This window comes from Oreochromis niloticus, linkage group LG4 (assembly GCF_001858045.2).
Source record: "Oreochromis niloticus isolate F11D_XX linkage group LG4, O_niloticus_UMD_NMBU, whole genome shotgun sequence".
Classification (NCBI taxonomy): Eukaryota; Metazoa; Chordata; class Actinopteri; order Cichliformes; family Cichlidae; genus Oreochromis; species Oreochromis niloticus.
Window position 1 is genome coordinate 4,765,572 of NC_031969.2, and position 12,515 is coordinate 4,778,086.

Genomic DNA, 12,515 nt, shown 5'->3' on the forward strand with positions numbered 1-12,515 from the left:
AAAAACCTCATTCCAATTGTGTTCCTTTAAGTCCACCTGGAGGGCAGCAATGGCTCTTGTTGTTCTATGTCGTATCATATCAAGTGATTCCAACATACCCCATTGTTCCATAAAGTTAAAAAATATTTATAAAGTGTCTTGATACATTTGTTGACTTCTGCCCACAGTCTTTCAGTTCTTTGGTTTTGTGATGAAACACCTGTAATAACACTGCCTACTTCTCTTCTCTGTAACAGAAAATGAACAACCTGTATATTTTCCATACCCTGATCACACCTGATTCTTAATGGCAAACCCTTAAGAATCAGATGTCATTATTTTTGTATTCTTCCCAAAAAATAATGACAAGACACCATCTAAAGTGCCATCTAATCAACTTGTGGTTGCCATCAAAATGCCTGTTGAGGGATCAGAAAGCATAACTACAGTTCAGCATATTTATTCATATTATTTAATAGTGAATTCCTGACCCTGTATTTAAACATAAATTCGAAGTACCATTTTGTGCATTTTCTTCAACAACGCCAGTCAAGTTCTGATTGAACTTAACTTCCTCATTTAAAGTTAGTTCTTCATACATACAGTACTGCATGTAGTTACAGATTTGTCGCTATTTACAAAAAGCTTAATATTTAACCATACAGAAAGAAGTTATGTTGTTTACCTCTTACTGGATTTATTGTGTTTTGTGCTGAACAGGCCATGTTTTAGAACACAAAACAGCTTCCTGCTGTAGCCACAATCATGTTGTGAACATGACGGATGAACCACAGTTGGGGACAGAATAGCTAATGAGCTGAAACTCGATATGCGACTGTCAAACTGAGCAGAATTAGAGATTTAAATCATAACTCCATTCAGTATGACCATAATGTCACAGTTTCCCCCCCAAAGCAGCAACTTATATATAATGTCAACTAATCATGATTCATAATTAAAAGAGGTAATATTTTGAGCTCAAAAAAATGGTTTTCTTAGTACCTTCTTCAGAATGAGCACTACAATTTCATTTTATGAAACCAGTGCAAAGTGGACTTAAATAAGTAAACGAGATTTACTCTCTTATAAATGGAAAAATATTACTATAACACAAAAAGCTTTCAGTTTTTAGTCACACCTACACCTACCGTTCATTTTCACATCATTCTTTGCAATACCATCTGTAGGCACAGCAAATGTGTTTTTAAGAGTTATGTGTTTCTTATGGTGCACCCCAAATGAAATACAGTGAATCACAGTGATTTGTTTTTTAATTCTTGTCCCTCAATTAAAAAGATCCTCATACATACTGGATGTAGTTATGCTTACCTTTTGCTGGATAATGCAGGCATATCTTTAAACAGAGCTGTTTCTTTTTTCTGGCCATCTGAATGTCTTTGCTCTCTTTTAGCTGTGATTTTGTTCTCTACCAACTCCTAAGGGGAGTATCTGGATCTAAACATGTTATTGTGTTTGGTGACGATTAGGTCATGCTTTAGAACTGAAAGCAGCTTCCTGCCGTATCCAAAATCATAAACATGGTGAGTCAGCCACAGTTGGGAACAGGTAACAAGTACAATATGAAACTCTGGTTGTTGGGTCTGTGTTTCCACAAGCCCCGCTAGTTTAGAGAAAACAAGACAGAACATCTTCAACTGGCTTTTTACTCGCTAACGAGGGAAGTTTTGGTCAGAACCAGCTCTTGGAGCTCACGCTCCTCACCTGTCTCTAGCCCAAATCCTTCAAAGACCAGCTTCCCTCGCAGCTATTTATTCCCATGACAGTTACAATACACAATACAACACAACACAAGCACCTCCCACCGTAAAACCCCCCAATGGTTCTAAGACAAGGCACTATGTGTGTGTATGTGTAAGCACGTGTATGCGTGTGTGGGTATGTGTGTGTGTGTGTGTGTGTGCGTGCGTCTATGTGGTATGGATGGACATTTGACCTGACACTGTACCTGGGCTCCGGGGACATTTTGACTTTTTGCTGTGTATTCATGTGTCCCCCTAAAACATGACTTGTAAATGCATTTTTAAGTGTCTAAATAATAATTTTTTCTACTTCTTATGAGGTCATTATTTATCTTTTGACCTGTATTTGCTTAAACTGTAGTGTAAATTCATTTATTAAATTATAATTAAAAGATCTTCTGATTTTCTTAAAAGTCCACCTATACCCCTCACCTGATTTTTATGTATTCCAGTGTATTGCACAGCGACGTTTTGAGTTAGAGTGGATGTGTGTAACTACTCCAATTTAATACACATTTTCAATACACACGGCCAGAAGTCATTGTGATTGGTAGGCTATATATATAGGCGGTACCTACAGGAAACGGCGCCACGACTTCGCGCGCGTGCCCTTTAACAAGTATATGTCGACGGCAATATGAAGACTGATTAAAAACACAAAGGTAAGCCTTTTTTAATGTAAAATGCCCCATGAGTTTAATACTATATGAAATTATAGGTGCACAGGTCTATATTAAACAGGTTTAATTTATGCTTTATGGACTGTTAGTTAGTCTTTGAAGAAGTAAAACTGCCTCAGCGTTTGTCATTGAGTAAATAAAATAGGGCTGACGACTAACCGTGTCAACGCGATAAAGCGGGCTAACCCGTGTTAGGATTTACTCGGTGTTAAAGCATTATTGTGGCTTAAAGGTGTTAATGCCGACATCGCGACTAACGCGATTAACAATTAAACCAGCGCAGTCTGAGTCAAAATCCCTGATGTCGCTGTCAGCTAATTTCGGGCAGTTTGTCCAATGTCTGTCCATTCTGCTGACAGCCCTAAAATAAAAGCAAGGGGTATAAGTGTATTTAGTCGTGTATTTATTTATATGCCTGAAGAAAAAACTAAGCTTTCTCAGTACTTGTATCACTGTCTGCAGTCGCCGTTACAGAAATGTCACATGTCGCCATTTTGAGAACTAGGCCTTTAACATTTTAAAAGAAGGCATAAATTAGGACTATGAATAAGTCAGCTGTGTTTATGCTGTAAACTACACTACTGCTAGTTCTACTACTACTGATGATGATGACAATGATGACGATAATCGTAATACTTTATATGCTTTGGTAATACAGGCAATCAAAACGTACAGGAGAACATGCGAAGGAGACGCATTCCTCCACGGGAGGATGCAGTCTGTCATGTTTCTGCTGGAAGGGACAAACTGGGACTTGATATCCACTACATAAATGCCTTCAAAGGTAAGTTGGTCTTTACTTTGGATTAGATTTGGAGTTTGTCACTTTGTCTTTTGTCACTCACTTGGTATGCCTCTGCAATTCAGGTCGGGGCATTTTCACGACTGTTCCATTCCAAAAAGGAGACTTCCTTCTGGAATACAAAGGTAAACTCATAACAAAAGAAGAATGTGAGCGGAGACACAGCGTTTATCATGACAGCCTGAAGGTGTTCATGTTTGAATTTAAGTTTGATGGAAAACTCTGGTGGTGCGTATTATATCAGTGTAGTTTGATTAAGATTAAATTACACATTGCTTTTGATTTATGAAAAAAAAAGCTTCCTAACAAAAACTAGTTAAACTAATACTTTTTTGCCTAACCCCACAGTGTGGATGCATCTCAAGAAGATGGGTCATTAGGCAGACTTGTCAACGACAACCACATCAGTCCAAGTGCTAAAATGAAAATATTAAATATCAATGGAAAGCCCCATCTATGCTTATTTGCAAGCAGAGACATAAGTCCAGGCGAAGAAATAGACTATAATTATGGTGACTCGGATTGGCCCTGGAGATGCAAGGTATTTCTACAATTGTACTTTTTGGAACTGATAAATTGCATACCGTAAGCCATTTTTACATTTGTACCTACTCAAATTGGCTTAACGTGACTTAGGGCATCTAGTTTTCCATTGAAATTGAGTATCACCTACTGTGCCTGGGGTCACTATAGCAATGCAGCCGAGCATCCAGTGATATAAATGCCACAGCAAGCATGGACGTCAAGGTGACAAAATGCCTGCTGCTCAGTCTATACTTTAGTGTTCAATTCAGGGATCACGCTGTTAATGTTGGTAGCCATTTCAAACATTTCAGAGTTTCAAAAATGATGGCTTGGATTTTCATGAAGGAGGCGCACTCATAACTTATCGAGTGACACCATTGACCAGCCACCTGGTGGCATTCAGTCTGTCTATGTCAAATTTTCTGATCACTTTGGATCACTTGGAACCTTGGTGCAGTAGTTACTGAAAAACTACATGGTACTATAACCTACTGGAAAAACAGGGGTAGGTACTAATGGAAAACAGGCAATTGTGATGGCTGCCACATCAAAGCCCTCTAAATTAAAATTAAAATTTTGTCACTCGAGGATAAATGGGCCCTAGTGATAGTTCGTTGCTGCTACAGGTGATTGTTTTACTCCTTTAGCAATGGCTTAAAAAAGATTAAAGAAATCACACGGACTATTTTTCTCTTAATCATAGGGCCTTAAATTCTCTATACATGACAGTGAATATTTTAAAGACATTAGCTTGAAACTTATCTTTCTCATACAGTTTCTTTAATGTTTCAAAAGGCTCTTCAAAAATGCACTGTATGTTCATTTTCTATCTGTTACACACGAAGACTGAGACCAGCCAGATTCAGAAGACTGTGAGCTGCCTAAAGCCGCAACCAAACAGCATTCCAAACAATGATCTGGACCTGAAACATCCAGAGCCTGATAGGGTAAATATAATCCAGTGTACCACTTAATGAACTAATAATTTAATCTATCATCATTCTTTATGGATGCTGTGTGTGTGTGTGTTTGGCAGTCACCTGGGTGTGATGTGATTTACATGGACCGTGGCTTGTAGGTCCTTTTCATTGTTTCAAAGTGCAAGTCTGGATAACATCTGAGTGTGTGTGTGTTAACCACCCAAATGTGACTTAGGAGGACCACACTGTTATTGGGGGACTCCGTCAAAGCTTCATGGTGACATCACTCTGGTTTTAGGAGGGGTCTTCTCTTATTTTTTGACAGTTTGACCTACAGCATGCAGAACTGACTGCATGTGCTTTGTTTCTATGTTGAAATGGTTTGAAACTCAGGCTTGAACATTAAGATAGATAGTACTATACAACTTCTTAACTTGTTTTAGGCACTTTTTACTGCTGTAGTGCATGGGTTCTCTCTGGCTGTGTACTCTGGCTTCTTCCCACAGTCCAAAGATGTAGCTTATGGGGTTAGGTTAACTGGTGATTCAAAACTGCCCTTTGGTGTGAATGCAAATGCTTGTCCTTCCATGTTAGACTGGTGATCTGTCCAGGTTGTACTGCCCTATGGTAGCTGGTATAGGCCCCAAACCTGCTACCCCACAATCCTGATAAGGATAAGTGGAAGAGGATGGATGATTGCAAAGGAATCAGTTGTTCATTGGAGTGAGAGGCTGTCGCAGGGTATCACATTGACAGACTCTACCACACTCACACCTATGGGCAGTTTAGAATTACCAGTCCAGCAAACCCCACTAACTGCATGTCTTTGGGCCGAAGCTGTAGTTGCCAGATACAACTCGGGTGAGAGGCATTGTACACCTATCATATTTGGAATAGGTTCCAGCCGCAAGGATAAGCAAATAAGGAAGGATTGTTTTTTTATTGTTTTTTTTTTTTTTACTCTGACCCACTCCACACTGATAAGAATGCATGTGCCGTTTTTAAGAAGCTGCAGTGTTTTAACTCAATTTGCTATTCTAGATAACAACAAAGTGAAAGAATCAATTCCCCTAATCCCAGTAAAATGGTTCCAGTAGAAAAAAGTGAAGAGGTCGATTGCGTTCAAATTTTATACTGGGATGAAGTGTATTAGTTGATATCTGCAACTGAACTGAAAACACCTCACCTTTCCAACTGTCCAAAACAAATAAATGTTGCAATATTTTGCTAACAGTGTCACAATCATCGTCTGGTGTGCACAACAATATCATCTTTGGACAAATGCATTCAGTGTGTGGGACCGGTTTCCTCCCTCAAGTGGCTTGGCTATAAGTGCAAAGGTGAGACATTTAGTGAATAGGTACAGTATATAGTAAAAAGCATTAATAGAGTTCAACAAGTTAAGACTAGCTGAAATGAACACTGCTCCCTTTTTAATCAGTGGGTGGTCACGTCTAATTAAAGAAATGTAGTATTACTTCTTTGGTGCAGGACCTTGTAAAAATGGTATACTTGGGATTGTCCTCAATTCCTCATTCCATAACATAAACTGCTCAAAATAATAAAGGGAACACTTAAACAATGCGATGTAACTCCAAGTCAGTCACACTTCTGTGAAATCAAACTGTTCACTTAGGAAGTAACACTGACAACCAGTTTCACATGCTGTTTTGCAAATAGAGTAGACAACAAATGGAAATTATAGTCAATTCACCATAATAAAGGACTGGTTCTGCAGGTGGTGACCACAGACCACTTCTCAGCACCTATGCTTTCTGGCTGATGTTATGGTCACTTTTGAATGCTGGCGGTGATTTCATTTTAGTGGTAGCATGAGAGAGTCTACAACCCACACAAGTGGCTCAGGTAGTGCAGCTCATCTAGCGTAGCACATCAATGTGAGCTGTGGCAAGAAGGTTTGCTGTGTCTGTTAGTGTAGTGTCCAGAGCATGGAGGTGCTACCTGGATGTGGAGTAGGCCATAGGAGGGCAACAACCCAGCAGCAGGACCGCTACCTCCACCTTTGTGCAAGGAGGAACAAGAGGAGCCCTGCAAAATGACCTCAAACAGGCCACAAATGTGCATCTGTCTGCTCAAATGGTCAGAAACTGACTTCATGAGGGTGGCTTGAGGGTCCAGCGTCCACAGGTGGGGATTGAGCTTGCAGCCCAACACCATGCAGGACGTTTGGCATTTGCCAGAAAACACAAAGTTTGGCAACGTCGGCACTGGCACCCTATGCTCCTCACAGCTGAAAGGAGGTTCAAACTGAGCACATGTGACAGTCTGGAGATGCCGTGGGGAACGTTCTGCTGCCTGCAACATCCTCCAGCATGATCATATTGGCAGTGGGTCAGTAATGGTGTGGGGTGGCATTTCTGTGCCTGGCAGAGAGCCTTACTGTCATTAGGTAACAAGATGAGATCCTCGGACCCTTTGTGAGACCACATGCTGGTGCGTTTGGCCCTGGGGTCCACCTAATGCGACACTGGACCTCATGTGGCTGGAGTATGTCAGCAGTTCCTCCATGACAAAGGCATTGATGCTATGGACTGGCCCGCCTGTTCCCCAGACCTGAATCCAATTGAGCACATCTGGGACATCATGTCTCCCTCCATCCACCACAAACTGTCCAGGGGTTGGCGGATCCTTTAGTCCGGGTCTTGGAGGAGATCCTTCAGGAGACCGTCCGCCACCTCATCCCGAGCATGCCCAGGCATTGTAGGGAAGTCATACAGGCATCTGGAGGCCACACACATTCAACTACACACTTTCATGCCATTCAACTACCTAAAGAACAAAGTATTTAATAAGAATAATTCATTCATTCACATGTGGGATGTCCTTTTGGTGGTGGTGGGGGGGGGTTAGCAGTGTATGTGTAGTCATTAAAATATCCTTAAGTGTGAACAGTTTGTTTTTTTCAGCATTTGACATTACTGCAATGCTTTGACAAAAAACTACTTCACTTAAATAGAACTGCAAAGCTAAATTAAGTCTATCAAAATGTGTTTCAGTTTGTTTGGGGGTCTGGCACAAATCCTGCCTTGCAAAATTGGCAAATCAGAATTGTCACCAGTCAACACAGGTGTGTATCCCATTCATATTTGGCTTGACTTTTTTTCACTTTATTTTTTACCTGTCTAAAGTATTGATCAATTAAAATAACTTTTATTCTTACATTCCAGAAAGAAGAAATTTCTGAATATTCAGGGGAGGATGGATTGCCACATTCAGTTCTGGATCAAATATCAAGCGATGATGATGGCAACCACAGCATATCAGAAGAAGAATATATGCCAGATTCAGAGTCAGATGATGAAGATTCAGATGAAGACATCCCATTATTGCCAAGCACATCAAAAGGTCTGCTATGCCAAGATGACATCTCCAAAGCGCATGAACAATCAGATTCAACGAATTTAATCCACAACTTGACAAAGGACAAGCCAGAAGATAAAAGTGAGCTTTGCGAAACTGAATCAGAAAAAATGACTTTAAGTAAAAGAAATTACTGCTATTTTTGTGGCAAACCACAAGCTAAAATTTCCCACCATCTGAAAACGCACAAAACAGCTCCTGATGTTGTGCATGCATTTTCCCTGCCTAGAGACTTAAACGAGCGTAAAAGCCTGTTAGAGAAAATGAGAAATAAGGGAAATTTTAAGCATAATGCTGCAGTTTTGAATGGTGGAGTGGGACCACTGAAGGTGAAGAGAAGACCCAAGATTAAAACAGTAGAGGGAAAGTTTGCTCATTGCTTTTATTGTCAAGGGATGTATGTTCGCAAGGATCTTTGGAGACATGTCCGCAGATGTCCTAACAAAACAAAAGATGACACGGATAAAGAACCTGGAAGAACCAAAGTACTCGGCCTGGCTTTAACTCTGGAGTCTCAGTGTTATCCGCAGGTGTCAAGTGGAGTGTGGAAGGTTCTTGCTGTTATGAAACAAGATGAGATTGCCTCAGCTGTGTGAAATGACTTTACTGTTATTCAGTTTGCCCAGTCCCTCTACAATAAACATGGACAAGACCCTACAAAGTATGATTATATACGACAGAAGCTTCGTGAAGCGGGACGTTTGTTGTTGTGTCTGCGTACAGAATTCTCAGTGCATAACATGGAAGAAGCTATTAAGCCTGCTAACTTCCAGAGAGTTGTGCAAGCAGTAAAGTTTCAGGTTTTGATGAAGAGACACTGTCATACAAAACTCCAAGCCTTGCGCTGAAACTGGGACATACAGTGCATAAAATGTCTGACATTATCCATTGTCGTGCCCTCATGACAGAGGATGAAGCCCTAATCAAGTCCACTGATGCGTTCAAGAAGTTGTATGTCTCCAAATGGTCCGAGATGGTGTCTCACCATGCCTTGAACACATTGAGTGAGGCAAAGTTTAACAAGCCATCAACATTGCCCTTTACAGAAGATGTTCGGATTCTCCATCACTACCTTCAAAAATCTGCAGTAAGTGCCTTTTGCAGCTTGGAGAATGAAGCCACAGCTCAGAATTATGCCCAACTTGCACAAGTTACACTCTCACAAATCATTGTGTTCAATCGAAGACGTTCTGGAGAGGTTTCAAAGATGCGCCTCAAAAGTTTTCTTGAAAGAGACAAAACGGCACTCCACACAGATGTTGCCATGGGGCTCTCACAAATGGAACAGAGACTCTGTAACTATTTCTGTAGAATAGAAATAATGGGAAAAAGGGACAGAAATGTTCCAGTTCTGCTAACACCAAGCATGCTGGATGCTCTGTCACTACTGGTTAGTAGGAGGCCTGACTGTGGTATTTGTGCCACTAATATCTACCTCTTTGCAAGACCCCGATCAATGAGTCATTACAGAGGAATGGACTCCTTGCGTGTTCATGCACACCAGTGTGGAGCAAAGCAGCCTGAGTATCTAAAATCGACACAGCTCAGAAAACATGTTGCCACACTCTCACAAGTCCTTAATTTGAAAAACAATGAACTTGATCAGGTTGCAGATTTCTTGGGTCATGATATCCGCGTTCACCGCGAATTCTACAGATTACCAATTCCCACAACACAGCTGGCCAAGATTTCCAAACTGCTTTTAACACCGGAAAAAGGACATCTTTCCCAGATCCAGGGGAAATCACTGGATGAGATCGAAATTGAAGGTTTGTATTGAAAGGAGCAAATATTAGGGCAGTAGTTGAATATTATGCTTTATCAACAGAATTAAAACCTAAAAGCACAGACCATTCTGTTAAATGTCCATGATTTAAGGTTCTTGAAGTCTATTGTTTCATCACTTTGCAACATTTGGCAAACTGCAGATTGGTGGCCTTAAATAGTAAAACTATGTACTGTGGAAAAAGTATAATTTCCAGTATTTGTTCTGTATTTTGTCATATCTTGTTGTTAATGTGAGGTTTTGGGGGGGTTTGTGTTTGGGTTTTTTTCCCCCCCACAATTTCTCAGATGAAATTGCATTAAGTGATGATGAAACAAAGGACAGTAAGAGTGAATCAGATGATGATGACACAGCACTCACAATGTCGGCGTGTGGCACCAGTGAGCCTGTACATGCAGTAGCTGATTCCACAAACACAGCGCAGCTCCAAGACACTGTAGATTGTGGTAAGTTACCATTAGCTTGGTTTCTGTGGATAAAATGTTTGTTACAAATATTAAAACTTAATCAAATTGTGTAATCAGCAGATGAAGGACCACTCACAATGCCTGCAGCAAGTGAGACTGCTGCTCCCTCTGAAGGTATGGGGTGCGGTTGGTTCTCTAAGCTTATGGACATGTTCTTTGTAATTTCATTGCAATTCTGTCTCTGTACACCACCACAATGGATTTTAAAATCAAACAATATCCATATGTGTTAAAGTAGACTTCCTGCTTTAATTTTAGGGATCAGACGGAATCATCACATCACAGCCATTATGTGTAGTCTATTATTCTCAGAAGCTCAAGGGTAATTGTATAGCCGACAAACAATTTAATGACTGGGTGAGGCCTGTCTACAGACTACTTCATGTGACATACTATGGTGCTTGCATGATGCATTCTCATTATCCAGGTAAGTAAGTAAAAAGGTTGATTCTATTCATCTGAACGTTTTTTCAGTGGGAGAAATGTTTCGTCACTTAGATGTTTGTGCTTTAAGGTTCTTGAATTGTTCATCATCTATTGTTTCATCACTTTGCAGCATATGGCAAACTGCAGAGTGGTGGCAAAAAGTCACTTGGATGAGTGACAAAATGTTTCTCCCACTTAAAACGCTACGTCCAGATTAACAGAATCACCATTTTGGGATTTACTTACCTGGATGATTGAGCATGCATCAAGAGACTTTTATTCAACTTTTTATTCAGTCTTTTATTCACAGTGGAACACTAAATGTTGTCTCATTTTAGAAATTTGATAAATTTTCAAAGAGAATTTTAGCTCGTTTTGATATTGATGGTACCAACACATTTCAGAAGTTAGGACAGGGTAGCATCCATTCTTTTAACAAGCAAATGAGTTTTTTTTTTTTTTTGTTTGGTTTGTTTGTTTTAACTACTACTACTTTATATATCTTCCAGATAAAAATGCTGCTCAATCCCACAATTCCCGAAGAGCTCCCAAAAACATGTGGTCCAAGGCTGAGGTTGCTGCAGTGATGAGGCATTTTAAAGACCACATAAACGAAGGGAAACTGGCCACCAAAAATGAATGCAGTCATTGCAAATTGGTAGAAGATCCGGTGTTGGCAGGAAGAACAGTTCAAAACATAAGAGATTTTGTAAGAAACAGAGGATTAACTGCAAAAAGGCAGAAAAAAATGAACTAAAATAACTGTTTAGCCAGATGTGGTTTTACATCTTGGTCAGATTGCCGAACTGTTGTTGAAACTGACTTATTGTGCAGCAGGCTGCCTCACTGATGTTCTGTTTAAAGAAAAAAAAAGTTCTTGTTAATTACAGAAGTAGTTTGTATTTCATAATTTTTAAAATTTATTTAGTTTTTTTTTTTGACAGGTTCTTATTTTAATATATATTTTTTGACAGGTTATATTTAAAATAAAAAAATATAAATGCATATTTTCTCCCTTTAATATTTACCTTTAAACGATTAAAATTCATTTTAAATATTTTTAATTTTTCTGTTTTCTATATTTTTATATTTCTGTGGGAAGCGTGGGCATTTTTGTCCATAGATTTCTTTTTTATTTATGGTTAAAATTAATGTTCAGATCCAAGAACACTAATAAAATGATGTTCCAGTAATCCTGTGTCCTGTCAGATGTGTATTCATGGTAATGATGAGCTATTTAAAAATGACATCATTGTCCCTTTAAAGACCCAATATTGTGTTTTTTTTGGACCTCATAAAACATATCGTTGTCAAGTGGACAATGTCTCCAGAAAACACAATAGAGTCTGGCTGGTGTGTATCAGTGTATCTAGACTTCGATAGGGAGTGTATGAGGTCTGAAGTGACCCAAATTTTTTTCAGATTTTTTCAAACATTTTAACCTCGCTCCCTTGGCTCTAAGTCCTCTGGAAACGGTAGTCCCCTTAAACCACCACCGGGCGGATTGACGTAGTATAGTCCCTCCATACCACATAGACCCATGTGTGTGTGTGTGTGTGTGTGTGTGTGTGTGTGTGTGTGTGTGTGACCTCCTGCTCACCAAAAGGATCATAAAAGCAGGAAGCTTACAACACAAGAAACAGATCTTTCAGATAGAATGTATCTGCAATAAAACCTCCCTCAGCACAGAGTGGCTGGAGAGGTGGTCAGGATCAAAGGAATGGCTTTGATCCTACTGCTTGAACTAAGACTTCACAAATTTAAGAAACACAATTACACATTCAACAAT

General features: G+C 39.7%; 2 protein-coding genes across 3 annotated transcripts; both read left to right on the forward strand.

The window, feature by feature from the left end:
- The first annotated feature begins 2,365 nt into the window (after positions 1-2,365).
- Positions 2,366-7,754, forward strand: LOC109202029 (N-lysine methyltransferase KMT5A-A). The gene is made up of 5 exons (XM_019358289.2): positions 2,366-3,203; positions 3,287-3,449; positions 3,570-3,762; positions 4,592-6,006; positions 7,684-7,754. Exons 1-4 carry the CDS (start codon positions 3,101-3,103, stop codon positions 4,718-4,720), a joined length of 588 nt encoding a protein of 195 aa, XP_019213834.1. The 5' UTR covers positions 2,366-3,100; the 3' UTR covers positions 4,721-6,006; positions 7,684-7,754.
- A 1,123-nt stretch (positions 7,755-8,877) lies between these two features.
- LOC109202028 (uncharacterized) lies at positions 8,878-11,919 on the forward strand. 2 transcript variants are annotated; one of them, XM_019358287.2, is made up of 4 exons: positions 8,878-9,816; positions 10,121-10,279; positions 10,358-10,414; positions 11,236-11,919. In XM_019358287.2, the coding sequence occupies exons 1-4, from the start codon at positions 8,919-8,921 to the stop codon at positions 11,481-11,483; spliced, it is 1,362 nt and encodes a 453-aa protein (XP_019213832.1). In that variant the 5' UTR covers positions 8,878-8,918; the 3' UTR covers positions 11,484-11,919. The 2 variants fall into 2 exon arrangements, with proteins under 2 accessions (XP_019213832.1, XP_019213833.1); XM_019358288.2 differs by having other exon boundaries at positions 8,879-9,816; positions 10,361-10,414.
- The last annotated feature ends 596 nt before the right edge of the window (positions 11,920-12,515 follow it).